This window comes from Pituophis catenifer, unplaced genomic scaffold, assembly GCF_029215685.1.
Source record: "Pituophis catenifer annectens isolate HBS135680 unplaced genomic scaffold, rPitCat1.0.hap2 SCAF_3, whole genome shotgun sequence".
Lineage (NCBI taxonomy): Eukaryota > Metazoa > Chordata > Lepidosauria > Squamata > Colubridae > Pituophis > Pituophis catenifer.
Window position 1 is genome coordinate 142,589,610 of NW_027256883.1, and position 27,032 is coordinate 142,616,641.

The following is a 27,032-nucleotide window of genomic DNA, read 5'->3' on the forward strand; positions in this document are numbered from 1 at the left end:
ACCCCCAGGAAGTGGGATAGAACCAGGAGGGTCAGAACATGCCACCGCTCGAAGACAGCGGGGGCGAGCTCCCGAGTTTTGATACGGCCCTCCGTTCATCCACCTGCCTCCATTCCCAATCACAACTGGAATATGAGCTCCCACCCTTTCCCTTAGGGCCCCCGGGGGCCCCCATCCTCCCCCCCTCCACCGTTCTTCCCCCAAAGCCTGGACTGCCACTGGCCCGACGGAGCCCCCCCAGTCACCCGCCGGCAATACCCCTCCCCCCTCCCCTTAAAAATTTAGTTAAAAAACAATACAGTGTCCCCTTAAAAAAAACCCTTAAAGCCTGTATGCCACCTCTCAGGGTCCCAAGACCCGTCATTAAGGTAGGCCTTTGCTAGGCCAACAGGCCACTCCCAGGAACAGGGGGCATTCCTCAAAGCCACTAAGTCCGCGCTGGAGTTAAACATAGGTTAAATAATTTTTAAAGTGCCTGTCCTATATTTAACTTGATAACTTATTACATCTGGGTAACTTATTTACAATACTAACTTATTAATGATATGAATTAATACATTCAGAAGTTTTGAAAAGTAAAATGATATAGATAGTCCTCGATTTACGACCACAATGGAGCCCAAAATGTCTGTTGCTAAATGTGACAGTTAAGTTAATTTTGTCCCATTTTATGACCTTTCTTGCCACAGTTGTTAAGTGAATCACTGCAGTTGTTAAGTTAGTAACATGGTTAAGTGAATCTTGGTTCCCATTGACTTTGCATGTCAGAAGGTCATAAAGGCTAATCACCTGACCTCAGTACCTTGCAACCATCATAAATATGAGTCAGTTGCTAAGTGCCTGAATTTTGATTATGTGACTAAAGGAATGCTGCAATGGTCATAAGTGTGAAAAATGGTCATAAGTCACTTTTTTCAGTGCTGTTGTAATTTTGAACAGTCACTAAATGAACTGTTATAAGTCAAGGACTACCTGTACATTACATCTAACTATAAACTATTTTATTCCTTTTACAAAGCAGAATTTGTTTACCTGCCTGAAGACCAAAAAAGCATTCCTCATCCTGAAGGAGCTCTTGAACAGAATCCAATCTTGTGTTGATACTATCAGCATCAATCAGAGGTTCCAGAATATTAGACCGAAGTCTTCGACTTCCCCCTGGTGTCTTAGTATAATTTAGAATGCCAAATAGAGTATGGCCTTTCCTTTGAAAACAATGCAGATTTGAAAAACAATCTCATTAAATAAAGTTAATGGAAATGTAAGTGTACATTTATATACTAATCGTTCAGTTTTTAAAACAGGCAACACTATATGTGCACAAATCACAAAGCCTTACCAAAGGCAGAAAACACAGGGTGGAACCACTCCTATCAAAGTTGCATAAACTCAATGCTATGTTCTGTTTAATTGATTATAAAAAAAATCATATCGCCTAAATTGCTTTAACACTAGATCTTTCTCTACAATGCCCATCCATTATGTATTCATTAGTTATGGTGAATTTGAATTATCAGCTATCTGTCGAGCGTCAAGCAACCCTCGACACCTCGCGGACTGACAACAGTGATAGACAACCCGGATGCAGGGGGGAGGGAAGGGTGAACACGGGCACGGGTGACAGTGACAGGGGTAGGGACCACAGTTAGGGCCATCCATCACCGGTGCTGGGCATAGAGGGATCGTGTGGGGATTGAATCCAACAAACGACGACGTGGAGTTTCCAGCAGACGAGGGAGCGGAGAACGGTGACGTCACAATCTGGTGACCCAGCTGCTCCCAGTGGTAGCAACCATGAACCTCAGCTGAAAGTGATTCCAGAGACACAGCGAGATAGTTAAAAGGCGCTGAGTAGCGGACGCTCTCAGCGCTGACTTTATATTGCAGTAGCAATCTGGCAATGAGTAGTAGCTGTTGTGTAGCAGATATTAAACCAGGATTGATTCACCAGCTCAGTTCTTGTGTGTTCCCTGCATTTCCGTACTGGCAGCCTAGCGAGGCCGAGACTATCCAATCATGTCAATTATTTTTAAAAATATTTTATTTTCCCCTAATGATGTAACATGTAGTAATGTTTTGTTATTTCTTCCTGCTGATTAGAAATAGATTTAATGGTTAGTTTACTTTCATTTGTGTCTCTTTGTTTTTAGATCTGATGTTATAGCTGTGGCTAAGAAGTCCCCCTTAAATGAAGACTATGCTACACATTCAATATCTAGATGCAAAAAGTTGAAACACGAAAAATGGCAGAATTGTTGTATCAGATTCTATGGGCCCATTTGATTCAGGCTTCCAACCAGCAAATAACACTGTAACCATATTTTGTTATAGCCTTACATTTGTACTCGAGCTACTTTGCCTATGCTGAGTAAAGATAATCATCAACTTATGACCACAACTGAGCCCAACATTTCTGTTGCTAAGTGAGACATTTGTTAGGTGAGTTTTGTCCCACTTTACAACCTTTCTTGCCACACATGTGGAGTAAATCACTGCGTTTGTTAATTTAGTAATTCAGCTGGTAAATAAATCTGGCTTCCCATTTGTCTTTGCTTATCAGAAGGTCGCAAAAGGGGATCACATGACCTTGGAACACTGCAACCACCATATAAGTATGAGTCAGTTGCCAAGCGACCGAATCTTGATCATGTGACCATGAAGATGCTACAACGGCTGTAAGTGTGAAAAACGGTCATAGATCACATTTTTCAGTGCCGTTGTAACTTTGAACAGTCACTAAACGAACTGTGTTAAATCAAGGACTACCTCTATTCTTTTTAAATCTAGGCTGCATTTTACATCTACTCTACTCCAACTAGAACACTTAACGACATTAGTACTGGAGGAAAAAAAATATTCTATCAGTTTCATAGAAAAATAGTACACAAGGTAAACCAATTTAGAAAATTCCAGAAATAGAATTTTTTAATAACATGGGAAAGAAACATTGATAGGACTTCATTATGATTAAACAGAAGAACTGCATTGTTGAAACAAACAAACAAACAAACAAACAGTAAAATTCTACACGTGTACTCTAAAGTAGATCTAATTATGTTAAATGTCTATTTTCTAGGATGTGCATTTATAATTGGAAAATGTCTATCTTGCCTTTTTATTTCACTTCTAGCTAAGAAAAGCAGTGCTAATGAAAGTTGAAATATAGACCAACATTTTTCCTTCTAGTCCCTAGATAGGTCAGTTTAGGAGAGAAAGTAGTTTGTGCTTTAAAGAAATAAAGTATTGGGCCTGCAGCAAATTGTGTTTTATATCACAGCACATCCGGTACAACAGCAGCCTATTTGTGGAACAGAAAAAGCTTATGCAGTACTTATAGGGAGCTGCTCCAAAACTTTGCATACAGGAAGATAGAAATTTCAGACGATAATTATGCAATACATTAAAGCAGGTTTGAGACTGGTGGCAGCCAAATTGAGTGAATAAATTAATGCATAAAAATATGCATTAATGATCCAAGTGTATATTTTGTCTGTTAATGTCTGACTAAACAGATCAAAAAGCTTCTTTAGAAAAAAAATGTTGTTTTTTAGTGAAAAGAAAATAATTTACTCAATCTGTCAAATTAATGCTGTGATTAGAACACATAAGACAAAATGTTAAATATTTATCATGATCTAACTGAAACTACACAAAACATGTATGCTCTGTCAAGCAAAAAAAATTATGTCAGCAATATATTGACATTAATGCAACAAATTAATGCACAAATTTAAATTTTGTGCCTATAGTGAGAAGAAGATAAGCACTTCGAGCAAACTGCATGAAGAAAATGGAGATCCAGGTGTAGTAAATCTTTTTATTTAATACAATCACACAATCATCACTGTGTCAACATCAAGGGTCCTCTGAAGGGCCACAGCAGTTAAATTGTCCTAAAATTGAAGGGATCTGGGCAAAGGCCAACAAAGCTCAAGTCAATAAAGGCAACATAAAAAAACCTCATGGAGTAATATTTTTCTATAATATGAAGAGTAAGCCATTTCCCTTTCTTGAAACTGGATCAATTCTCTTCCCCTACATTATCCAATCTATATGTTAGAAATTAGTTGGCTTCTTTCATAACCCCATTTTTTTTTTCTATGCTTGCATTATGATGAACCTACATCAATCTGTGGGAATCACAAAGGAAAAAAATAAAATTTGTGAACAGGATGCCAGGACTAAAGCTGACCAATCCAACTTTGCCTTTAGATATTCTGTCTGTATCAGATTATCTCTAACTATTTTGCCATTTTAAAGTTGTAAAATGAATTTAGAAGGGTCCAGCAAAAACATGAGGGGTCAATTTGCTACGGCATCAGGGAAAAGACCAAAAAATGGCATAGTATTTGGTGCATTGCTGAACAGAGTATGGAAATATTTGGCCTACGTCTCAGGAGTAAGGAGGTGGTGAGACTTAATAGAGGCTTTGTGGAAAAAAGGAGATGGGGATTGCAATAAATCATCATAAATCAGTAGAGTTTTTTTCATCAATAATCTAGAAGAATGTCTGTCAATTACCTTCTGGGTCTCTATTTTCTTTCTAAACAGAGCTCTGTACTCCACCCCCCCCCCCCCAATCTCATGAATGATTTGAACTGGGAATTACATACTTTCTAAAAACTGGTCCTAGCTTGAATGCACTCATAGACAAACAAAAAAATTGGTAAAGGCTTGGCTCCCTGGATCTGACCCAATAGCACCACCAGGACATAGCTAATTAGCATTTAAAAAGTTAGATGGGACAGCTATGATAGGCTGCTTGGTACAAATACAAGAGTCACCATGTGAAAACTGAATATAAGAAGTGTAAACAGCATTCTATACTTCCTAGATGTAGCAAGTAATCAAAACCCTTTCCCTGGAAGGATTATCCAAGTGAATTGCTTGTTTGTAAATTTGAGCATTTCTGATTGATTTAGAACATAGAATAATAGAGTTGAATGGGACTTCAGACATCTTCTAATCAGGGGTGAAATCTAAAATTTTTTGCCACTGGTTCTGTGGGCATGGCTTAATTAGTGGGCGGGGCTTGGTGGTAAAGTGACTGGGACGGCATGGCTTGTTGGTCAGGTGGGTGTGGCTAAGTCAATGTCACTTCTTTGCCCTTTTTTAACCTACAAAACACAACACAACACAACTGGCTCACCCACAATGTAAAAGCAGCTGTGCTAGACCCAAAATGGCCCCTGCAACAAGCAGGAATCTCACACAGCCACAAAAAGCCCAAAAAACCAACTTTCACACTTTACACACACAAAATTCCACATACAGCTTTGTGAGATTTTGTGTGTTTGTGTAGTTAGAGTGAAACACTACAGAAACACACTAAATCTCAGAAAGCTGCACAAATATTATTTTATTTTATTTTTATTTTTATATAAAAGCAGCTAAATTTAAAACTTCCTAAACTTTAAATGGCTAGGTCTAAAAAAAAAACAACTAAAAAAAACCCGAATTAACTATTTTTTTTAAAGCTCCCAAAGGGGAAAAAAATTTACCCAATAGAACAGGGGTCTCCAACCTTGGCAACTTTAAGACTTGTAGACTTCAACTCCCAAAATTCCTCAGCGAGCTTTGCTTTGCTGGCTGAGGAATTCTGGGAGTTGAAATCCACAACTCCCTGCCTGCTTGATTGCAGACAGGGAGATTCAGTTGCTTGCTGATGCAATGGATTGCAGGGATTACAGTAAGGCGTTGCGACCAGCAGCTAAGGTAAGCAAGCTGAGGGGGGAGGGGGAGGGATTTTTGCTACCGATTAGCAGGCAACTCAGCTGGGATTGTCAGAGCTTGGCTCGTTAGAGCCATTTAAAAGAAAAAAAAGGCTCTGATGATCGCGCAGCTCAGCTAGGGGGGCAGGGGCAGGGATTTTTGCTACCGGTTCTCCGAACTGCCCACCACCATCGCTTCTAATCCAATCTCCTGCTCAAGCAGGAGACCCTATATCATTTCAGACAAATGGTTATCCAGTCTTTTTTTGAAAGCCTTCAGTGATGGAGCAACTTCTGAAGGTAAGCTATTCCACTGGTTAATTGCTCTCACTGTTAGGGAATTTCTTCTTAGTTCTAGGTTGCTTCTCTCCTTAGTTAGTTTTCAACCATTGTTTCTTGTCTTGCCTTTTGGTGCTTTGGAAAATAGTTTGACCTCTTCGTCCTTCTAGGAGCCCCTCAAATATAGAAACAATGCTATCAGTTTTCCTAGTCATTCTTTTCATTAGACTAGACATACCCAATTCTTTGTACGTTTTAGCCTCCAACCCCCTAATCATTTTTGTTGCTCTTCCCTGCACTTTTTCCAGAGTCTCAACATCTTTTTTGTATTGTGATAACCAAAACTGGATGCAGTATTCCAAGTATGGCCATACTAAGGCTTTGTAAAGCAGTACTAGAACTTCATGTGATCTTGATTCTATCTCTTTATTAATGCAGCCTAGGACTGCATTTCATAATGAGTAGGAGATTATTACTGTCAGGTTGAGTTGATAGACAAGAGAGGTGATATTTCATAACAATCTAGTTAACACTGGAACAAAAACCTTGGTAGTGTTAGAGTACGGGGCCAAATTTCGTGGCCTTTTAGAATAACCTTTATTACCTATAAAGATGGATCCTTAGAGTCCAAGGAAAAGAATGAGAGTAAGCAGTTCATAGGAAATACCATTAAAGTTACTCATCAAGATTTAATCATTTGTATTAAAAAATTTAAGCTTGTCTTACACTCTTTACTCTTGCTTCTCAAGATCTCTTTATTAGATGCAATGCTTGTAGCAGAGTCTGTTTGTAAGGCAAAACTTATAATTCGTTATCAGGGTCTTATATCATTATCATAACGAGAAAAAGTAAAGCTAAAAAACAGCTAAGAGCTTTCTCATTTAAAAAAAACATGTAAAGAGATAGTTCTGTGCTAAATGTTAGCAACATTCTGTACCAATCTCTTGATAGGTCAAGAAATATACTTTTGTAAGAAATGTTATGTTAAAAAGCACAAAAATCATGTTTAAAAAGCATAACCAAAGCTTGAACCTTTGCTTCATCTCACTGTAGTTTTCAAGATCTGAAACCTCTTCCCTTCTTGTAAAGTTTCAATTCCCTCCTCCTTCTCCCTGTTACATTCCTTATAAGATCTTACAGATAACTAATACAACCTAAACCTCAAATCCCTGATCTCCTTAGCTAACTAGTGACACAAAGAGTCAGATGCAAAGAAAAACACTGACACATAGTCTGTCCAAATATCTGTTGTGTGAAAACTGTAATTACTTATAGGTCTGGACAACTTTAAAATTAGAAATTAAGGGCATCAAGCTCTTGGCTATATATGGACAAAAGAATCTATTAGAAGGACAATTTGTTGAGCAGAGATGTTGTTCCATTCTAAGGATTTTCAAAAGAAAGATTCTGTGAAGGAAGATCTAGCCACTTCACTTCCTGATGTCTCCAATCTTCTCCTACTAATCTCTTTGCTGTCCTACCAAACTCCATCTTTGAATAGATTGGCAATGAGTGATAGAATGCCTATTTCCAGTTTGCTTGATTCAGCAAACTTCCTTATTCTTTACTTTCCTATGTTCTATCCTCTCCATCATTTATTTCTATAGGATTATAACTCCTCATAACCACCTGCTAAGTTTTAAGTGAAGCAATAACTATACATAAACATTTGGTGTTTTAGTAAAGAAAATATTAACCAGATTGATTTATGCACACATCCTACTTAAAACAAACAAACAAGAATGTAATACAGATGTATAAAAAAAGTAGCATGGCCAATTGCTGACAGAATGTAGTGTGTGATATGTATGGGTCACCATTCATTTACACCATCAAAATTTCTATGGATGAGAAACTGGCAGCTCCCACTTAGTGGCAAAAGAGTTCTTAGGTGACAGTAATAAATTAAGAGAGAAACACAGTTTCCATCCAGAAGGCAGATTATTGACTTCCTAAAGGGCAGACTACTAACAGTACAGGTAATCCTTGATTTACAACAGTTCATTTAGTAACCATTTGAAGTTACAATTGAAAAAAGTGACTTATGACCATTTTTCACACTTATGACCATTGCAGTATCATCATGGTGATGTGATCAAAATTCAGACGCTTGGCAACTGACTCATATTTATGTCGGTTGCAGTGTCCTGGAGTCAACCTTTTGCAATTTTCTGACAAGCAAAGTGAATGTGGAAACCAGATTTACTTAACAATTGTGCTAATAACTTAGTAACTATGGCAAGGGAAGTCGTAAAATGGGGCAACATTCACTTAACAACTGTCTTGCTTAGCAACAGAAATTTTGGGCTCAATTGTGGTCTTAAGTCAAAGACTACCTGTATTCATAGGCAAGATTTTCAATCCCTTAGGAAGTGAGATAATTGAAGATAGAGTTATCCTGACCCTAAATTAAGAGCAATAGTGGAACACTCAAAAGCTATTTTTCCACTATCAAAATCACCTTAAGACAGGTGACAATATTGCAACTAAGTATATTGTAGATAGTTGCTTTTCTTGAACTCCATCTCTCTTTACAGTACAGTATTCATGCTTTCAACATATCACAAAACTTGTTCCAAACATAAAACTCAAAGTTGCCCAAAGGTTTCAGACAATAAAGAAGCAAGATTTCGCTTGACAACAGTTTATATCTGGAAACCTATACATTTAATATTTAACAACACAGAGATCATTTCATCACTAGCAGAAATAACCCTGTCAACTATTTTTGCAAAGCAGTTCATAGAAGATTGTATTTCATCTTATGTGTCCTTAATGGCAGATAATACCTGAAAGATCAAAGCCATTGCATACATTGTTTAAAAAAGGAACTAGTTTGCCACTATATTAACAATGTTACTTTGGCTGGTTTAAATATAGACATTGGCATATGTATTCAGATGGTGGTGTAGAAAAGCCAAGTTGTATTGCAGGAGTGTAGTATTGTAAGGGTGGGAGAGATATACAACCTTCCAATTCTTCTGACCCAAGTTACAGTGAAAAGTCCTTGGTGCTCTCTGATTGTTTTCTTGGAGATGTTTCATAACACAAAATAGGTAATATCAGTGCTTGTGATAGTGATTACCTAGTTTGGGTAATGAAATGACTGTAAGAAAACAACCAAGCTTAGAGAGCACCAAGGACCTCTCCTTTCAACCTGAGCTATTCTCCTTTATTGGTACCAAGTTATTGTTGCTTCTTGAGTTATTGCTTAATGTGAGAGGAAGGGAACCATTTGCTGGTAAGAAAGTGTCTACCCTTGATTATTTAGAGGCTTTCAATGGGCTCAACTGAAATAGTTTCTTCTCATTTTCAGGTAATGAGGAGGCTGAAGATGCAGAAACCCCAACTCAATAAACAATTTATTGAGCTGAATAAACAATTCCTTCCCCATTCACTAAAAGCTGGGTATCCTGAATTGTACTCAGATGAATAATTAAAGCAGCTAAACAGTTTAAATAGCTGCTTAAATGTTTAAATTTAGATAGCTATTATAGACTGATTAAGCAGAGGAAAAGAAGACCAAGAACCATCCAACCACCTTCTTGAAAAAAACAAAAAGCAATGATAATAGAATAAAACTGTCTCTGGTCAATTGTTGATTTTAGTTAGCCTCTAGGAAGTCTAGTTCTAATCACAAATGGTTGATCCTGATGGTTCAGACCCGATTAAGGTTTTATGAGTAAGACAACAGTTCCTAAAATCTTGATAAATTTTGCAGCTAATATCCAATGCAGGCTGTTTAATGAAACGTGTGGAATAAAATCAACCAAATGCAGGAATAATGTGGGGAAAATTGTTATCCAACTATATTATACCAATTTCCCTTCTTTTATATGTATCATTAAAACTAAACAATTGGTTTTAAAGGCAATAAAAAGAACTAATTGCTTTTAAAACCTTTAATAAAAATTGTATTTAAAAAAACCCTAAACAATTGGTTGCTTATATAAATGTGACTAAGATGGTCATTTATAAATCCAAACAAATTCTTCCTTGGTACAGTAGCAGAGATGCAGAATTCTAGAACCTGGGATTTTTATCATGAGCTTCTTGTAGGAAATATGTATGTATAAGCAGAGCTTCTACTATTTTCCTCAGTTCTGAAGATCTAGAGCACAGGTGTCAAACTCGTGGCATCACGTTGCGGTCACATGATATATCACAATGTTTTTTCCCTTTGCGGAGCTGGATTAGGCATGGCCTACGCATGATGCATCCGGGCCACGGGCTGCCCGTTTGACAACCCTAATCTAGAGGGTAGCCTTAAGTTGAAGTACGAATGTCATCTGTGACCTCCAAAGCAGGAAAATATGTAGACGTTAACAAATTCACAAATGAAAGTTAAAGAATCAGTTACAGGTTGGCAATCTGTTTTTTTAGGATTGTGTGTGTGTGATTCACACAAACAGATGAATAGAAGGCTATCTCATTGGGGGTTGGGTAGGCATTTAAGTTTCAGTAAAAACAAAACTGCATTGACAAAAAGCAACACTTTGCCATGACCAGAGATCCACGACCAGAGTATTGGATAAATGTGGGAGGTTCTAAGTATGTGGGAGTCTGGTAGATACCAGGAAGAAAACTCAAGAGAGATTGCAGATGTAGCTACTGAGCTAACTGAATGGCCTCTGAAACAGTTTGATTTCAGCAATAACTCAGTTGGCAAATTAGTGCTCCAGTTATAGACCAGGATCCTCTGATCACCATTAAGTTGGATTACTGCAGTAATAACTACTTGGGGCTGCTATTGGAGATGATTCAGAAGGTGCAGCTGGTATAAAATGCAGCAGCTAGGCTGTACATGGGACAGTCCTCCCTACCCCATGGGACTTTGTTTTAATGATCTTGTTTTTCTCTTGTATGTTTTTTATTTGCTATATTGGATTTTTTTGGGGGGAGGGGGAAGCAGTATACCAAGAGAGCATGACTTCTAGTATTGCCTTAGGCACAAAGCCAGCTGTATGATCTTGGACCAGTCTGTCTCTCTTAAACAGTCTTGGACAGTCATTCTCTCTTAAAGGTAAAGGTTCCCACGCTCATGTGTGCTAGTCGTTTCCGGCTCTAGGAGCGGTGCTCATCTCCGGTCCTAAGCCGAAGAGCCAGCGCTGTCCGAAGACATCTCTGTGGTCATGTGGCCAGCATGACTAAATGCCGCAGGTGCACAAAGCACTTTTACCTTCCCACCAAAGTGGTCCCTATTTTTCTATTTGCATTTTTTACGTGCTTTCAAACTGCTAGGTTGGCAGAAGCTGGGACAAGTAACGGGAGCTCACTCCGTTACATGGCGCTAGGAATTCGAACTGCTGAACTTCTGACTGACAAGCTCAGTGTCTTAGCCAGTGAACCACTGCGTCGAAAGGCGCAATGAACAAACCAGTTCCAGTTTAGTCTGAACCTGGGTTCTAGTCCTACCTAAGTCACAAAGTAACAGGTGTTCTTGGGTCAGTCACTTTCTCTCAACTCTAGGAACACACAATGACAAACCAAGGTTTTACTGCTACTGAAATGTCTATTCAACTCCTGATGAGTTCCTTCTACTCATCTGTGCATGTGAATCACACAATCCATGATGAAAAATCTGTTACCTACCTTAACCGATTCTTTAAGCATCATTTCTGAATGCATGTATGTTTTCATTCTTTGGATTCAAAGATATTTCAGTGTAGAACTATCTCTTGATCTTCAGAACTCTAATAAATGAATCCTTATGTTTTGGACCTGAGCTCCATACAACGGGGTGAGCTCCCATTACTTGCCCCAGCTTCTGCCCACCTAGCAACTCAATGCAAGTAGATTAATAGGTACCACTTTGGTGGGAAAGTAACAGCATTCCATGCGCGTATAGTCATGCTGGCCACATGACCATGGAAATTGTCTTCAGACAATGCTGGTTCCCTTGGCAAAGAAATGGAGAGGAACACCGCACTCTAGAGTCAGACATGACTGGATAGGGAAACCTTTACCTTTTTTTATGTTCTATCATCTTCCTTTAAATATTTTAATGACTGAAAATGTATGTTCACTATCTTTAAAGCACAGACTTGTATTATGATATACATAATTAGATACAATTATGTATATCATAATTGTAAATATAATTGTCATATATTCTCCATACTTTAGAATTTGAAACAAAAATATCTTACCTAGGATCTCTATTGTTAGTAATTAATTCAAGATTTAGGGCTGATGTTGAATCAATCATTGCTGTTTGCTCACTTCCATGGAAACGAATCTTAAGTGACTTAGGCGCATAAACTGAATTTTGAATGAATTCAACGTATTTCAGCAAGGCAGCAACAGCTGCGAGACAGTAATACCTAAGAAATGATAATCAAATGAATGAAAATACAATTTAAATAACATATTATATTATCATAGCTTTTACGATTTAGGGCCACTAATTTTGCTGGGAATAACACTGAAAATATCACATGGATAATTTCTTTTATCTATTTATTAGGTGTATATTTTGGCTTTTCTTCAGGACCTTAAAATAATTATATTCTTTCTACAACTTTTTCTTCACAACCACAACCCTGCATGATAGGTTGATCTGAGAGACTGATTGGTCCAAAGTCACTCATTGAGCTTCCACCACTGAGAGTGAACCTGAACTGCAATCTTTTCAGTGCTTGTCCACATTAATCACTACATAACACTAGCTCTCATATGAGATGGAAGCTTTTTGTAGATTTATTACAAAATTTTTTATTATTGACTTCTGGAAAATAAACATGTGCTCCATTTTGAAAGACAAAATCTGAAGGAAAGGAAGGTTTCCCCTAAGGTAGGGGTATCAAACTCAACACCCGGGGTTGGATGCGGCCCACAGGTTGCTTAGATCTGGCCTGCAGGGCTGCCCTGGAAACATCAAAGGACCAGCCTGCACTGCTTCTGCCAGCGAAAACGAGCTGGCATGTGAGCTGTTTTTGCTGGCAGAGGTTGCAGGAGGCCGTCGCAGCCGAAAACAGAGTTCAGGAGCTCGTTTTCGCTGGCAGTGCTTGGGCCATCACAGGCACCCCCGACACAAGTGAGGTCGAGCGACCATGTCCACCCTGGCCATGCCCACCCTGGCCCCCTGAGGTCAAACACAATCCTGATGCAGCCCTCAATGAAATCGAGTTTGATATCCTTGCCCTAAGGCTATTACTTAATTAAACAGAGGACTTTCCAGAAATTCTGACTGGAATCTTGATCTGATCAGAATCATGGTGGTACAGTGGTTAGAATGCAGTACTGCAGGCTAACTTACTGCTCACTCAAGGAGTTTGATTCTGAACGGCTCAAGGTTGACTCAGCCTTCCATCCTTCCAAGGTCGGTAAAATGAGGGCCCAGATTGTTGGGGACAATATGCTGACTCTGTAAACCTTAGAGAGGGCTGTAAAGCACTGGGAAGCGGTATATAAGACTAAGTGCTATTGCTATCTTCAAAAGCAAATATGACAAAAGACTTAATAAATTTAGCAAAGTTGTAATGTTTTTCCATTCTACAGTAATCTTACAATTTCCTTGTGAACAATCAGATAATTTTCAAAAAGCATCTGTCACCACAGACATCTTAATAAATAAAATAAATAGTATCAGGCTTTCAGTAACGACAAGTACAAACAATTTGGATAGTATCCAATTGGAATTTTTCCAATCTAGAAAATTTATGCATGCATTAAAGTCTTCAATGAACTGCATATTTTTTTTAGAATGTTGCACTTAAATGTGAAAAGGTCAATTCAAATCCATCTCCAGACATGAATTTCACTGAGCTGGCATAGCAATTCTCTCTTATTTGGTGCAATTTATGGTCAGGAATCCTAAATCGTACTCTAAATGTCTTAAAGGGGAGATAAAAGTGAAATAAATACATTTAAGGCAGAAAATTGTGGATATAGTCCAGAATCTTTCTAATAAGCACAACACTCAAGGAAAATAAAAACTTACTCAAAAGAAGACATAAAAGTGGAAAAATAAAGATGACTTATGCATAGTTTATAAAATAGATGATAGATATATACGGTAATATCTATCTTGTTGGAAAATTAATTTTATTTATAAATCATATTTATATGATCACCCATTTCATAGAATAAGGGTTTATTAAGCTAATAATAATTATTTTGCAGAATCAATGTAGGAGATGACCAGGCTGAACCCAAGTGCATCATCTGTTTGGAGTCCCTTTGCACCCAGAAGAGATCCAAGACCCTGAACTCCACTGACTCTTACCTCCAATTTTCCTTGACTGCTAGTACTTCAGATTCTTATTTAGGAATAGCATGGAATAAACTGGAATTCCTTTGAACAACTATGGTCCTGATTTTTTGCACCTGACAATGATATTATCATGCGAACTAAGACACAGTCATGGTGACAGCAAAAGGAAAGGAGAGGAATTCATAAATGAATCATCTGCTAGGAAAATAATTACAAAGTAACAGCTGAATCCAAACTAAACTAAATGGTGAAGACCTGGCTTTTCTGGCAGGCCTGGGGCCGTTGATCTCACTGTTGCAATCTTGCGAGATCCGGCCATGAATGATGTGCATGGGCTTTTAATGTTTTTAAAATGTTTTTAAAATGTTTTTTTAATAATTTTCCTATGTTCTTTGTTGTATTATTTTTTGCTGTAAGCTGCCCAGAGTAACTTGGGAGTTAATTTAATTCGATAAATTAAATTAAATTAAATTAAATTAAATTAAATTAAATTAAATTAAATTAAATTAAATTAAATTAAATTAAATTAAATTAAATTAAATTAAATTAAATTAAACTAGGAAATATAGAAGCTTTCATTTGTTGATTATCCAGCATGTTCACTGTATTCTTGCATGTCACATCTCATGTCTTTTCATGGTCCCAAGAGGCCTACAGAAAGGCAACTACTGAAATTTTTATTCATGTTCCTTGGATCCATTTCAGTATAAAATACAACTTGGATCAAAGTCAATACCCATGATGTTATATTTAAAAACACTTATTGAGTCAAATAGAAGGCGAAGACTTATAGGTAGTGTTCTCAGCTCACTAATTGAAAAATGATCAACAGTAAACTAAAGTGAATGTATTATTTTTAGAACATACATACTTGGACTGAACTTCCATTAAAACAGTGCTGAATTCTGGTGTACATAGTTGTTCAATGTATTCCAAACCTTTGGTTTCATTAAAATATTTTCTCTGGACTGTGGTAAAAGTCACATTCTGAAAAGGAAGCAAAGGCGTCATTACAAAAAACAGTTGTAATGTATTACCAATATGTAAAAAACTAAGTTATTTAGGTTCAAATACTGATAAAAGGCAAAATAGGAATTTGCTATTGGATTGATTCAGATGATCAATCCGATCAAGTTGATTTATAGTGATTGTCTATATTTGTGCAGCTCATAGGTGACAATTCTGGCATGGATATACAATTACATTTCTTTTTAAGAGAAATTATTATTGTACAAACACGATTAAGTTGAGGCAGAGCACAAAATTATCTTGCCTGGACATAGGAAAAGACAAGAACAATTCCCCATCTTGCTTTCTGCTTCAGTGCTGCTCTTGCTTACAGTTCCCAAGAAACTCATGATAGTTTGCTAATTCTTTGCAGGGCTCACACTGTTGACACTGCCCTGACGCATGACTTTCAAATCTGAGGCTTTTTATATTTATACTGTACAAGATCTGTACAAATAGTCTTATTTGTTTAGTGACTGTTTGAAATTACAATAGAACTTCCCAGGGCTACTTACGACTAGGTTTCAAAGTTCCTCCACCCTGCAGTAATACATTAATATTTTGGGATTTGGCATCTTGTCTACATTTACGGCCATTTGCAGCATCCTGCAGTCATAACCACGATTTGTGACATTTTTTTTTGCAAGAAACTGGTGTTTACTTCTGGTTTCCAGCAACCCCCCCCCCCCCATTGCAGACAATGGATTCCTTAAAGATTGCTGCATTCACTTAACAATCAATGTTTGATTAATGTACACAGTGATTCACTTAACAGCCACTGGAAAAAAAAGGTTGTAAAATTGGACATGGCCGTATGGTGACCTGCTTAACTACTACAATTTACAGTAAACCGAGGAACACCTGGACCAGAATGTGTGGGATTATTAATGGGGGAAGAAATTGAATTGCTAGTCAGATAGCAATACAATAGCACTTAGATTTATATACTGCTTTACAGTGCTTTCCAACCCTTTCTAAGTGGTTTTACAGAGTTAGCATATTACCCCCAATAATCTGGATCCTCATTTTACCAACCTCGGAAGGATGGAAGGCTGAGTCAACCTTGAGTTTAGTGTGATTTGATCTGCCAAACTGCTGGCAGCCGGTAATCAGCAGAAGTAGCTTGCAGTACTCTTCCCTCCTTGGAAGAGCTTTATAGCTCCCGCTGCCTTAAGAAAATTCAAAACATTCTTAAAGATCCATCTCATTCTGGGCACCCTTTTTTTGAACTATTACCATCTGGCAGATGGTACAGGTCAATAAAAACAAGGACAAATAGGCTGAAAAACAGCTTCTATCCCAGGGCAATAACCATATTGAATTCTACGGTATAGTGCAATATTGGGTTTTCAATTTCAATGATATAGAATGTAAAGGATGTATGTTTGTGTTTTTATTTTTATAGTTATAATGTACACTGAAGATGGCATTTAATTTCGTAGTACCATGTGCAATGACAATAAAGTAAACTATACTATACTACACTCTAACCATTGCGCAACCGTGGCTCTCGGTTAAGATAAAGACTAAGATATGCATTATGCAGATTGGAAAGAATAGGGAAATTTTGAAGAAATAATAGAGAGAGGAGAGACACTAGGACATTGTGACTTGGTCATTGCTGGAAAAATAGAGCACTATTTGATATCCTTTCTTTTCATTTTATAATGTAAATCAAAAAAGGAGAGGAAAGTGACCTATGAAATTAAAATTGTTCTTCAGTGCCAGGTCAGTATGCTTGTGAAACATTTATTATCTAGAATATAATCCCAAATAAAAGCATTGATCTAGCATATCATAGATAAATGACTAAGAGAAAAAGGTACTTCATCTTTATTACATCTAGTCCAGGGGTCCTCAAACTATGGCCCACGGGCTGGATATGGCCTGCTGAAGCCATTAATCCAGCCCGCATGGGACCATGAGGCTGCCCCAACCACATTGCCCCACCTACCCGCCAGCCCCCACCCGCCTTCTGGAAGCCGAGTCCAAAAACGGGACGTGCAAAAACAGCCCCATTTTTGGCCTCCCCAGCCTCCAGAGAAAGAGAGAGGGAGGGCGGGAGGGAGGGAGGGAGGGAGCCAGACACACACACACACACAAACTGAGATCCCTCATCCCCCCCACCCCCCCAAAGGCAGCCACATCCCTTCACTAACCTGCTTTCCACCCCCAGGAGCATAACAAATTAAAATTTAATTTGTGTGTATTGTTTAATGGACTGCTAAATTGGCCATGCCCACCCAATCATATGACCACCTAGTTACACTCACCCAGCTGGTCCGGCCTCCCAACAGTCTGAGGGACCATGAATTAGCCCCATGTTTAAAAAGTTTGAGGACTCCTGATCTAACCATTTAATTATAATTTTATTTCTATTCACACAGAGTCAATTATGGCCCTTAAGGGTCATAAGATTATCAGTCTTGTCTTTCTAAATCAGAGAAAGGACTTCAACCATAGAAAACTAGATGCAACTTCAGATGCATCCAAACTAATGTAGAACTGCTATCCTTGAGATACATTTATTTATATCTTTTTATATGGTGTGATGAAACGATAAATGAATAGTGAATTTCTACTTTCTGCCTTCCAGCCGGAGTGCCTCCAGATCAGGATATAATCAAAGGCTCTATAAAATTGGGAAATAACTACAGTATAATGTTTAAAAATAAACTAGTAAGGAGTTTTAAACATACCTTGAAATTTTCTGCTATCAAAGTGTACAGTTTTGTTGCATTTCCTGAATCACAGGCAGTATTTGACATTATTATTTCTAAGGGTGTTAAAATTCTGAGTTTGGTGATAACCTAGAAAATGTACAAGACAGTTTAGTTAAAAAGGTCTGTTTGAATAATGTTCAGAACACATAGCTTTATTTAAAAAGAAATATTGTATTTACTCATATAATGTCAGTAAAATAAACGCATTTATGCATCTAGACTTAGATACTAGAGGCAATATATACAGGAAAGACTGAGAGTTTATTACATATATATAAACTCTGGTTTTTTTTATGTAGTAGATGGGAACATCCAGTCAAATTTGGCCAATCACCAAATGCTAAGCAGGCGTTAACAATTATTTTGGAAGAAAGCAAAGGCAAACATTTCCATGTGATGAAAACTAGAGTTCTACTAAAGCTGTTCATAAAATACGGTTGTTATGCTTCCATTGAATATAACCCCATATCAATTTTTCAGCATTCTCTGTCAGGCAGTACTGCAGTAAATATGCTTTCTGTAAATTTCCCTTATTTCTGACACAAATAACAAAAAAAGAAGTCTGGTCCAATCCATCAGTTGGAGAAGAAACTTCTTTTGCTCTGGACTGTAGATTTCAAGCAGTGGAAGATCTCAACCCTTCATGCCAGAATGCCGTTACTACTGCCTATCTCTCCAGACTTTCTAGAGGCTACACTCTCTTTCAATACCCAATGGACTCTGGTTTCGTTCATTGTTGGCCTCAACCCTGATAAGTTTCCATAGTGCTTAAAACCCCAAATGTTCTTTCTTTCTTTCTTTCATTATTGGTTCATAGACTATTCCAATAGCAATGAGTAACATACATCTCACCTTCCATTAATGAGTTTTAATGAATCCCATTAAAGCAATGCAATTAAAAAACCATTTAATTGATATCATAACCAACACATATAACATTAATCATATAGCTACCATTTTCTTTAACTAAAATAAATCTTTCACGGCCAGACATAAGTTTACAGTATTCAGGCTTTCAAAGCCTGGGATAATTGGGAAGAAGCTGTTATATAGAAAGGATACAGCAATTGGGGAGAATAATTTTGTGGTCTCTGTAAATGGTCTTTCCTGAACAAAGGAATATGTAGGGAGCCCTTTCTACCAGATCTTGTTGGATGAGCAGGTGCTATTGAACCACTATTTTCTATGACTATGATCTATTGTTATTGCTACCTGTAAACTGTTATATATAACAATATGTTTATTTGGATTTGGCACTTACAGTTTTATAATGATTTTGCAATCAACCAAGTTCAATTCCAATGTCAATAAAAAGCAATCAGAAAAATTTAGAATCCTAATGCAATTGGCCAGAACAATGGCTATACATAATTCTGCTGATTCAGTGCAAGTATCTTAGCTGTTTATATCACGAAGAAGATTATAGTATTCAGATTTTACCTTGGTATATGTTGTATTATCAGCAAACTGGGATAGTACTACTTCTGGATTTTTTAGGTCAACACTTGCCATTCCCACTTCACCTCTAGCAAATCCTCTCCCTTCTATTACAGCCACGATAACCGATGCAATACTGTGAATGGAGACTGCTGAAGATGATGTAACTGTGAAAGATACATTTAGAGTACTGACTGAGCCAAGACCTGCTGTGAAAATGTCTTACAAAAGTCAATAAAGGAGAATATTGTAGTTTAGAGCTGAAATGAGAGAACTTTGATGCTCTCTGAGCTTGGTTGTTTTCTTGCAGACATTTCTTTACCCAAACCAGGTAATATCATCAGTACTAGCATCATCTAGCACCACTTACCAGTGATGATATTACAAGTTTGGGTAATGAAATGTCTGCAAGAAAACAACCAAGCTCAGAGAGCACCAAGGACCAAGGAGTGGCAGTTGGTGATTGTCACTAGTATTTAAAATAATTGTCCTAGAAACACCAGATCTCTTTAAAAGTTGGCATACTTGGCAAAAAATACAAGTAGGCAAATGCAGTTTGCCTACTGAGCAAATAGATCGGCAGTTGATGCTGTTAATATGAGTCTGCACTACATCCTACAACATCTTGAATCTCCAAAGACCTATGCAAGGGTCCTCTTTGTAGACTTCAGCTCAGCATTCAATACCATAATTCCAGATATTCTTCTAACTAAACTAAATCAGTTAGCTGTACTTGACCACACTTGTAAATGGATCATAAGCTTCCTAACAGACAGGAAGCAGCAGGTGAAGCTAGGCAAAATCACATCTGATACCTGTACAATTAGCACAGGAGCCCCCCAAGGCTGTGTGCTCTCTCCACTTCTCTTCTCTCTATTTACCAATGACTGCATCTCAAAAATCCCTCTGTTAAAATACTGAAGTTTGCAGATGATGCAACAGTGATTAGTCTCATTCGAGACGATGAATCTGCATACAGATGGGAGGTTGAACAACTAGCCTTGTGGTGCAACTTCTACCCTCCAAATGATGCTATATGGCTCTGCACACCAGAACAACAAGACACAAGGACAGTTTTTTCCCGAATGCCATCACTCTGCTAACCAACTAATTCCCACAACAGTCAAATTAACTACTAAGATTGTATTACTATTTTTCTTCTCATCCTTACTAGTACCCATCTCTTCCCACTGATGGCTATATCCATGTTGCTTGTATCTTTACAACTTATATTGCTTTTATTATGTTAAATACGGTCACTCATGCTCTCGTTACTTCCCGCCTGGACTACTGCAATGCTCTCTACATGGGGCTCCCCTTGAGGAGCACCCGGAGGCTCCAGTTGGTCCAGAATGCGGCCACGCGGGTGGTTATGGGAGCGACATGGCGCTCCCATGTGACCACCCTCTCCTGCGTGAGCTGCACTGGCTTCCGGTGGTTTTCCGGGTGCGCTTCAAGGTTTTGGTTACCAGCTTTAGAGCGCTCCATGGCATCGGACCGGGGTATTTATGAGACCGCCTTCTGCTACCAATAGCCTCTCACCGACCAGTACGCTCCCATAGAGAGGGGCTTCTCAGGGTCCGGCAGCCAAACAGTGTCGACTGGCGGCCCCCAGGGGGAGAGCCTTCTCTGTGGGGGCACCTACCATCTGGAACGAGCTCCCCCCAGAGATACGGAGGATCCTGGACCTGCGCACATTTCGTCGTGCTCTCAAAACTTTTTTATTTCAGCAGGCTGGCCTGGCCTAACTCTCCTCTTTTAAATTTTAATTCGTGATTTTATAAATTGGGTGTTTTAATCTGTGTTTCGGCCAAACTATTTAATAATTTTAAGGGATTTTTTAATATTTGTATTATCTGTATTTTATCTTGGCTGTTCACCGCCCTGAGTCCTTCGGGAGTAGGGCGGTATAGAAATTTGATTAATAAATAAATAAATATTGTTTCCTAGTATGATTTGATTATTTATTAGTATCCTATGACTATCATTAAGTGTTGTATCTTATGATTCTTGACAAATATATTTTATTTTTTCTTTATATACACTGAGAGCATATGCACCAAAGACAAATTCCTTGTGTGTCCAATCATGCTTGGCCAATGAAGAATTCTATTCTATTCAAAAAAATAAATGTATTAAATTGTAATTTGATTTTAAAAAACCAACTATATTTTTCAGCAATTGAACAAACAAACAATTAGGAAACAACTGAATATGAATTCTGATTTTCCTTGAAAGATTATATTATTAAATTTACATTTAATACTTAAACTTTAAATTTATACTTGTGGGGGGCTTTTTCCTCTCGTTGGAAGAATGCAGTCTTTACATCTGGAACATGCTTTTCTTCTCATTGTTTCATCACACTATTATCAATTTATAGAAAACAAACATATCCCCAAAATGTAATTATATTCTGTGTATGGTTGCTTTCTGAAACTGTGCAGAATTAGAGTATGTTTTTCAAATAACGCACATCTTCACTTATTTTTCCAGTCTTTAAACATTGTTCTTTATATTGAGCTATTAACTTCCTGTCAATTCCTTTCACAGTCTTTGCTAGGTCAGTGTTTGGGTCTTGCAATTTAATTGTGTGTTTATGTTGCTACAGTCCTTAGAACAGAAGTTTTTTAAAAAAAAAATCATTTGAGATATTTTCTTGAGGTTTCTTTTCTTTCAAATAGGATTTAAATGTAAACATTTCCATTTGCTTAAAATACCATTATCACAGGTTTCAGAACATCTTTTGTGTAATTATAATTGTTTTATAACTCAGACTATCTCTAACATGAAAATGAATGTTAGTAAAATATGTTCAATTCACACCTATTCATTTTGCACATAATACATATAATTACCTAGCTGTGCCTAAAGGGAGGGACTAAATGGAAGCAAACTGGATTGTTCTGCAGTCTTGGCTAATTAAATATTATCTTCATGGAAATGTTCCATCCCAGAATCAGAGAAAAAAAAAAGATAGCATCCCACTCCTTTATTGAAATCCATTGCTTATTGATGTACCTTGCAAAGAGGTTGGCAAATGGAACTGTAGAAATTTATTCACTTACTTAATGCATTAACCTGTTACTTCATATACTGAACCACCTTGATATAGCAATAAAAGCACCTCACAAATCTCGCACAGCAAGCCTTTGAGAGTTCCGGTACTACTTTTCAAGGCAGACATCAATAATCCCTTTACCATTCTGAAGAAATCTAGTGAATGACTATTTGAGGAGGTATGGATGCTACAAAGTAAGGCTTTAGCAAGCTCTTCCACTAAACAGCAAATGTGATTATTTTTATTATTATTATTAAATTATTAAACTTCTATATCACCCATCTCACTGAGGCGACTCTAGGCGGATTACAGTCACAAAATTAAACTACAATATAAAACTTTAAAACAATCAATAAAAATTATCTATTTAAAATTCAGTTATATGTTTTAAGGTACGTCCAATAAACATTCTGGAAGTTTGACACCATTTTGACTCTAACTGCCTTCTGGGTTGTTCCCCTGCATCGAGATCCTAAAGAATCAGGTTTAGGGTAGTCTCTCTGACATCTATAATTTAAGGTAGTCATGCTGACATCTAAATAAAAATCACAAAGAGATCATCCTGTAACTATCTTGGAAGCCTAACCTTATTAATTTCTTATTTTGTCTTCCTTAATGAATTATATCTTCCTTGATAGATTTGGGGAAAATTCTGGAAGTAATATATGATATGTCAACAAAATCTCTGTAAAAGTATTCATGGTATGCTTATTTGCAAGACTAAATGTGGGCTGGCTGACATAAGTATTAAGCAAGGCTAAACTGTAATCAATCTGGAATATTTTAAGTTGTATTCTTGTACTGAACAGGAATTGGACTTGATAATCTAAATAACACCTTCCCATATTTATAATTCTATATAGGTATTTGTTGAATCTGAACATAGAACTTGTATAAATTATTTAAAAAAACAATCATGTAATATTTTCAGGATTATGTACCTGAGAAGTCTCTAACATTTTAGTTCAGAAACAATGACTGCAATCCCAACCTAAGATATTTTATTTCATTTTTTTCTCCTCTCCTGCAGGTGCTATTCAATTATAGTTCTTTTATACCATAACTAACATCATATTTCTAGCTCTTTCAATAAAAATAATTTTAAAATTCTAGTGCAATTTTATACTGCCCTCTGCTGTCCAGTTAAACAACTACATAAAAGAAGAAAAATACAACAATCATCAAAAACATCAAATGCCATACAAATTATTAATATATTTAGGTTCCTGTAAATTATCTCTAGGATGTTGAACATATGCTTTCTAGTTGTTTGAAATAACAGGAAACAATGAGTTTTTCCTATTATTTAAAAATGTACTTTTAAACAGGAATTTGTAAACTCCATAGGTATTATTTCATGATTGCTTGTCGTAACATCATCCTTCTCCATGCTACTGACATTGCTATGTTGGCTGAACATAGTGAAAATTGCAGTTCACACATCTGGAGGGCAGAAGTTCAGGAAAGCTGTTTTATTTAGCATGGTCAGATTAGAAACTTTTCTCTGTATTTTTGTCCATTTGAAGTGGCAAGCGTACATCAAGTGGTTATTTCAAAAAGTAATTTGACAACTGACTGGCCACACTTCAATCCCTCTTAAAATTAAGGAAACTTCTGGGAAAAATAGAGAACTAAATTCTTCAATCCTAGGTGAGATCCTTCAATCCTAGGTGAAATCCTTCAATCTATTAGGTGGCTGTAAAAATTGGTCCAAACTGTTCTTGTTAGAACAGTTTGGACCAGTTATTACAGCAAGAGCAATTACTACAGCTACCTAGTAGATTATATAACAATCAGTGACTTATAGTTCAGCATATGTGAGGGGCACCAGATTGTTCAGCAACTGTTTGGGAACACTGATATTATCAATGTTAAACTGAATGCCCATTCAGTTTAAACTGGGACCTTTATTTATGGGTGCAGCTAGGCTGAAATGGGCTCTTGGCAAAGAAAACAAAATGAGATCATCATACTGTGCACCACAGAGTGGTGAACAAATATACAGAATGCTATCATAAACATACAAAGCTCAGCAGTAAACCAAACTCAATTGGTTTAAAAAAAATTTAAATGCAGACTTGAGACTCAGCGTGCGCCGAATACAATAATAGTAAATAAAACATCATGTCAGTATGTCAAGCCAAATCTTGATAAATTAGAAACAGCAACAGTGAGAGGCTGCCTTCTATGCAGGCAAGGCAATGGTGTACCATTCTCCTTCCTTTTCTTCTGCTTATCTGGTTTGCTTGTCAGAGCATCCACACTGCATATGAATGTTGTGTGGTCTCGGATATAGCACAACTTTGTACAAACCATATAGGTCAGTAATCAGGGCCCAGCAACATTATCCTTGTTGTTTGCAAGTAGGGAGTGTAGAGTTACTCAAAAGTTTTTCTGCTATGTCTTTTACTCTGCAAACATAGTAGTGACTATCTTCAGTGTCCCACTTTCTGGCATCCTCATTCTCAGTTGAGAGCACCAACCAGCTTATTCTTATTTTTGTGGTATGTTCCATTGCATTGTTTTCTACAGTTTTAAGTTTAAAGAATTACTTAACTGCAATTGCCATTATAAAAGGTATGTTGTTGTTTTTTAAAAAATCAGGGCAAACTTCAACAATATTTGATGACCGAATATGGTGTTCTATCCAAAGACATTCTACCATTTCCTTTATTTATTATTTTTAAAGCAGTATCAAATGAGAGCAATTTTCATGGAAGTGTATCCAATGTCATGACTGTATTTCTTAAGTTCTCCAGATGTATAAATACAAGAAAGTGACATCAGTTGCTGATACCATGGTTAATGGCTATAGAGTATAACATTCAAAAACTATTTTATTCAAACAGGAAAGGCTATGCCCACTGATGTACAGTATATGTTCTCTGCAGATGTTGATATTTGATCCTCACCCATGAATTTTGACATTTCTGAGATCCATTCCCATGACTGGCCATTGCCAAAGCACATCCTGCACTATATTGTACAGTATTGATCTCTGGCATCTTGTAATTTATTGAAAAGCTCTGTAGGTTTGCTTAGGTCAGTTGGCGGTCATGTAACAATTTTGAATAGGATTGTAATATAAAAGTTTAGAACCTGTTTTATGTTTTGCAGTTCTCTTTTGCAGTAGTCAAAAGAGTTTGATCAAAAATACAAACTGGAAATACTCCATTTACATTTCAGAAATCTTGATTTATTAACCAATTTCTCTTTTCCATGAGAATGAAGATCTTTGTTAGTATCTCTGATGTAAAAATGAAATGCTACAAGAGCTTCAGAGGAATGCTGACTATCTTATTAATAATACTGCCTTCAGCATAATTTTCTACTAAGGTATTATATTATAGAGGAGCACAGAGATAACCTTGAATGAACAGATTGGGAAAAACTAAACAGAACTTAGTCCTGTGAAAGGAGCTATGAGGGGGAAGAAAACAAAGAACCTGCCATGATGCTATTTGCTACGAACAGGGGTCTAAAAGAAATAGAATAAGAATAAGAATAGAACAGAATAAACTTTGTCACTTTAAATGTACACTAATCACAGACATTAAAATGAAATTTCATTGTATTCAGCTTTCAAAAAGACAACCATTATGCATATACCCACTTATACACACATATATAATACAGAGAAACACAGTCTAGTTAGAATGTATACATAAACATGGCAGGGAAAAAAGAACCTTGCGAATTTACATGACGGATGGCATAATGAACAAAGCTGTTACAGAATCTAGTAGTCCTGCTATAGATACTTTGAAACCTCCTCCCAGAGGGAAGCAAGAGAAACATACCATGAAGTGGGCGGATGTGGGTCTCTAACAATACTTCGAGCTCTAAGCACATAGCGCTTATAAGCATAAAAATAATGGGAAGCGAGCTTCCTATAATCTTCTCAGCTGTCCTTACCACTTTCTGTATGGACCTTCTATCTGAGACACTGCTGCCACCAAAGGAAACAGAGATGCAATTTGTTAAAATGCTCCTTTGTAAAAAGTGGCCAGGACTGAAGGAGAGAGATGTAGTCTCCTCATCTGACGCAGGAAATGCAAATGTTGGTTTGCACACTTCACTAAAGAGAACGTATGTAGAAATCAAGTCAGATTATCTGTTATCTGCGCCCCCAGATACTTAATGCTATTGACCACCTCCACAGCTGCAGCCTTGACACAAAGTGGAATATGACTATGCCGGCTCTTTCTAAAATCAACAATGATCCTTTGTTTTATTAACATTCAAAACCAGGTTATTTGTATTGATGGGCATTCCACATTTTTTTTATTATACCTTACAATAAAGTAGTATTCCTATAATCCTTGGGATGCCTGTTCCTAATCTGACTATCACAAAGGGTTAACACCAGGGCTTGGATGGATAATTTCTAGTGAGCCCCCCCCCCACTGAATGATTCATCCCTTCTCTATGAATGACAGATAGTTGTTTCACAACAGCAATTCACATGCTCCCCTTCCTATAATAGAAGAAATATTGCAACCATGCGATGACAATAGAATTACTATACATGGGAGAATTAAAACCTTGCTTCAGGTTTCTCAAGAGACTTTGAGTGGCTGAGAGTGAGAACAGATGTT

The 27,032-nt window shown here is 37.2% G+C and overlaps 1 protein-coding gene across 1 annotated transcript in view; it reads right to left on the bottom strand.

Moving 5' to 3' along the window:
• Positions 1 to 27,032, bottom strand: part of MSH4 (mutS homolog 4) — a 56,625-nt gene that overhangs the window by 22,680 nt on the left and 6,913 nt on the right. Inside the window, exons 3-7 of the mRNA XM_070939448.1 lie at positions 19,377 to 19,540; positions 17,913 to 18,023; positions 15,077 to 15,192; positions 12,140 to 12,313; positions 1,033 to 1,205 (exon numbers count right to left, since the gene is read on the bottom strand). Coding sequence (XP_070795549.1) covers positions 1,033 to 1,205; positions 12,140 to 12,313; positions 15,077 to 15,192; positions 17,913 to 18,023; positions 19,377 to 19,540 — 738 coding nt within the window. The remainder of the gene's footprint in view (positions 1 to 1,032; positions 1,206 to 12,139; positions 12,314 to 15,076; positions 15,193 to 17,912; positions 18,024 to 19,376; positions 19,541 to 27,032) is intronic.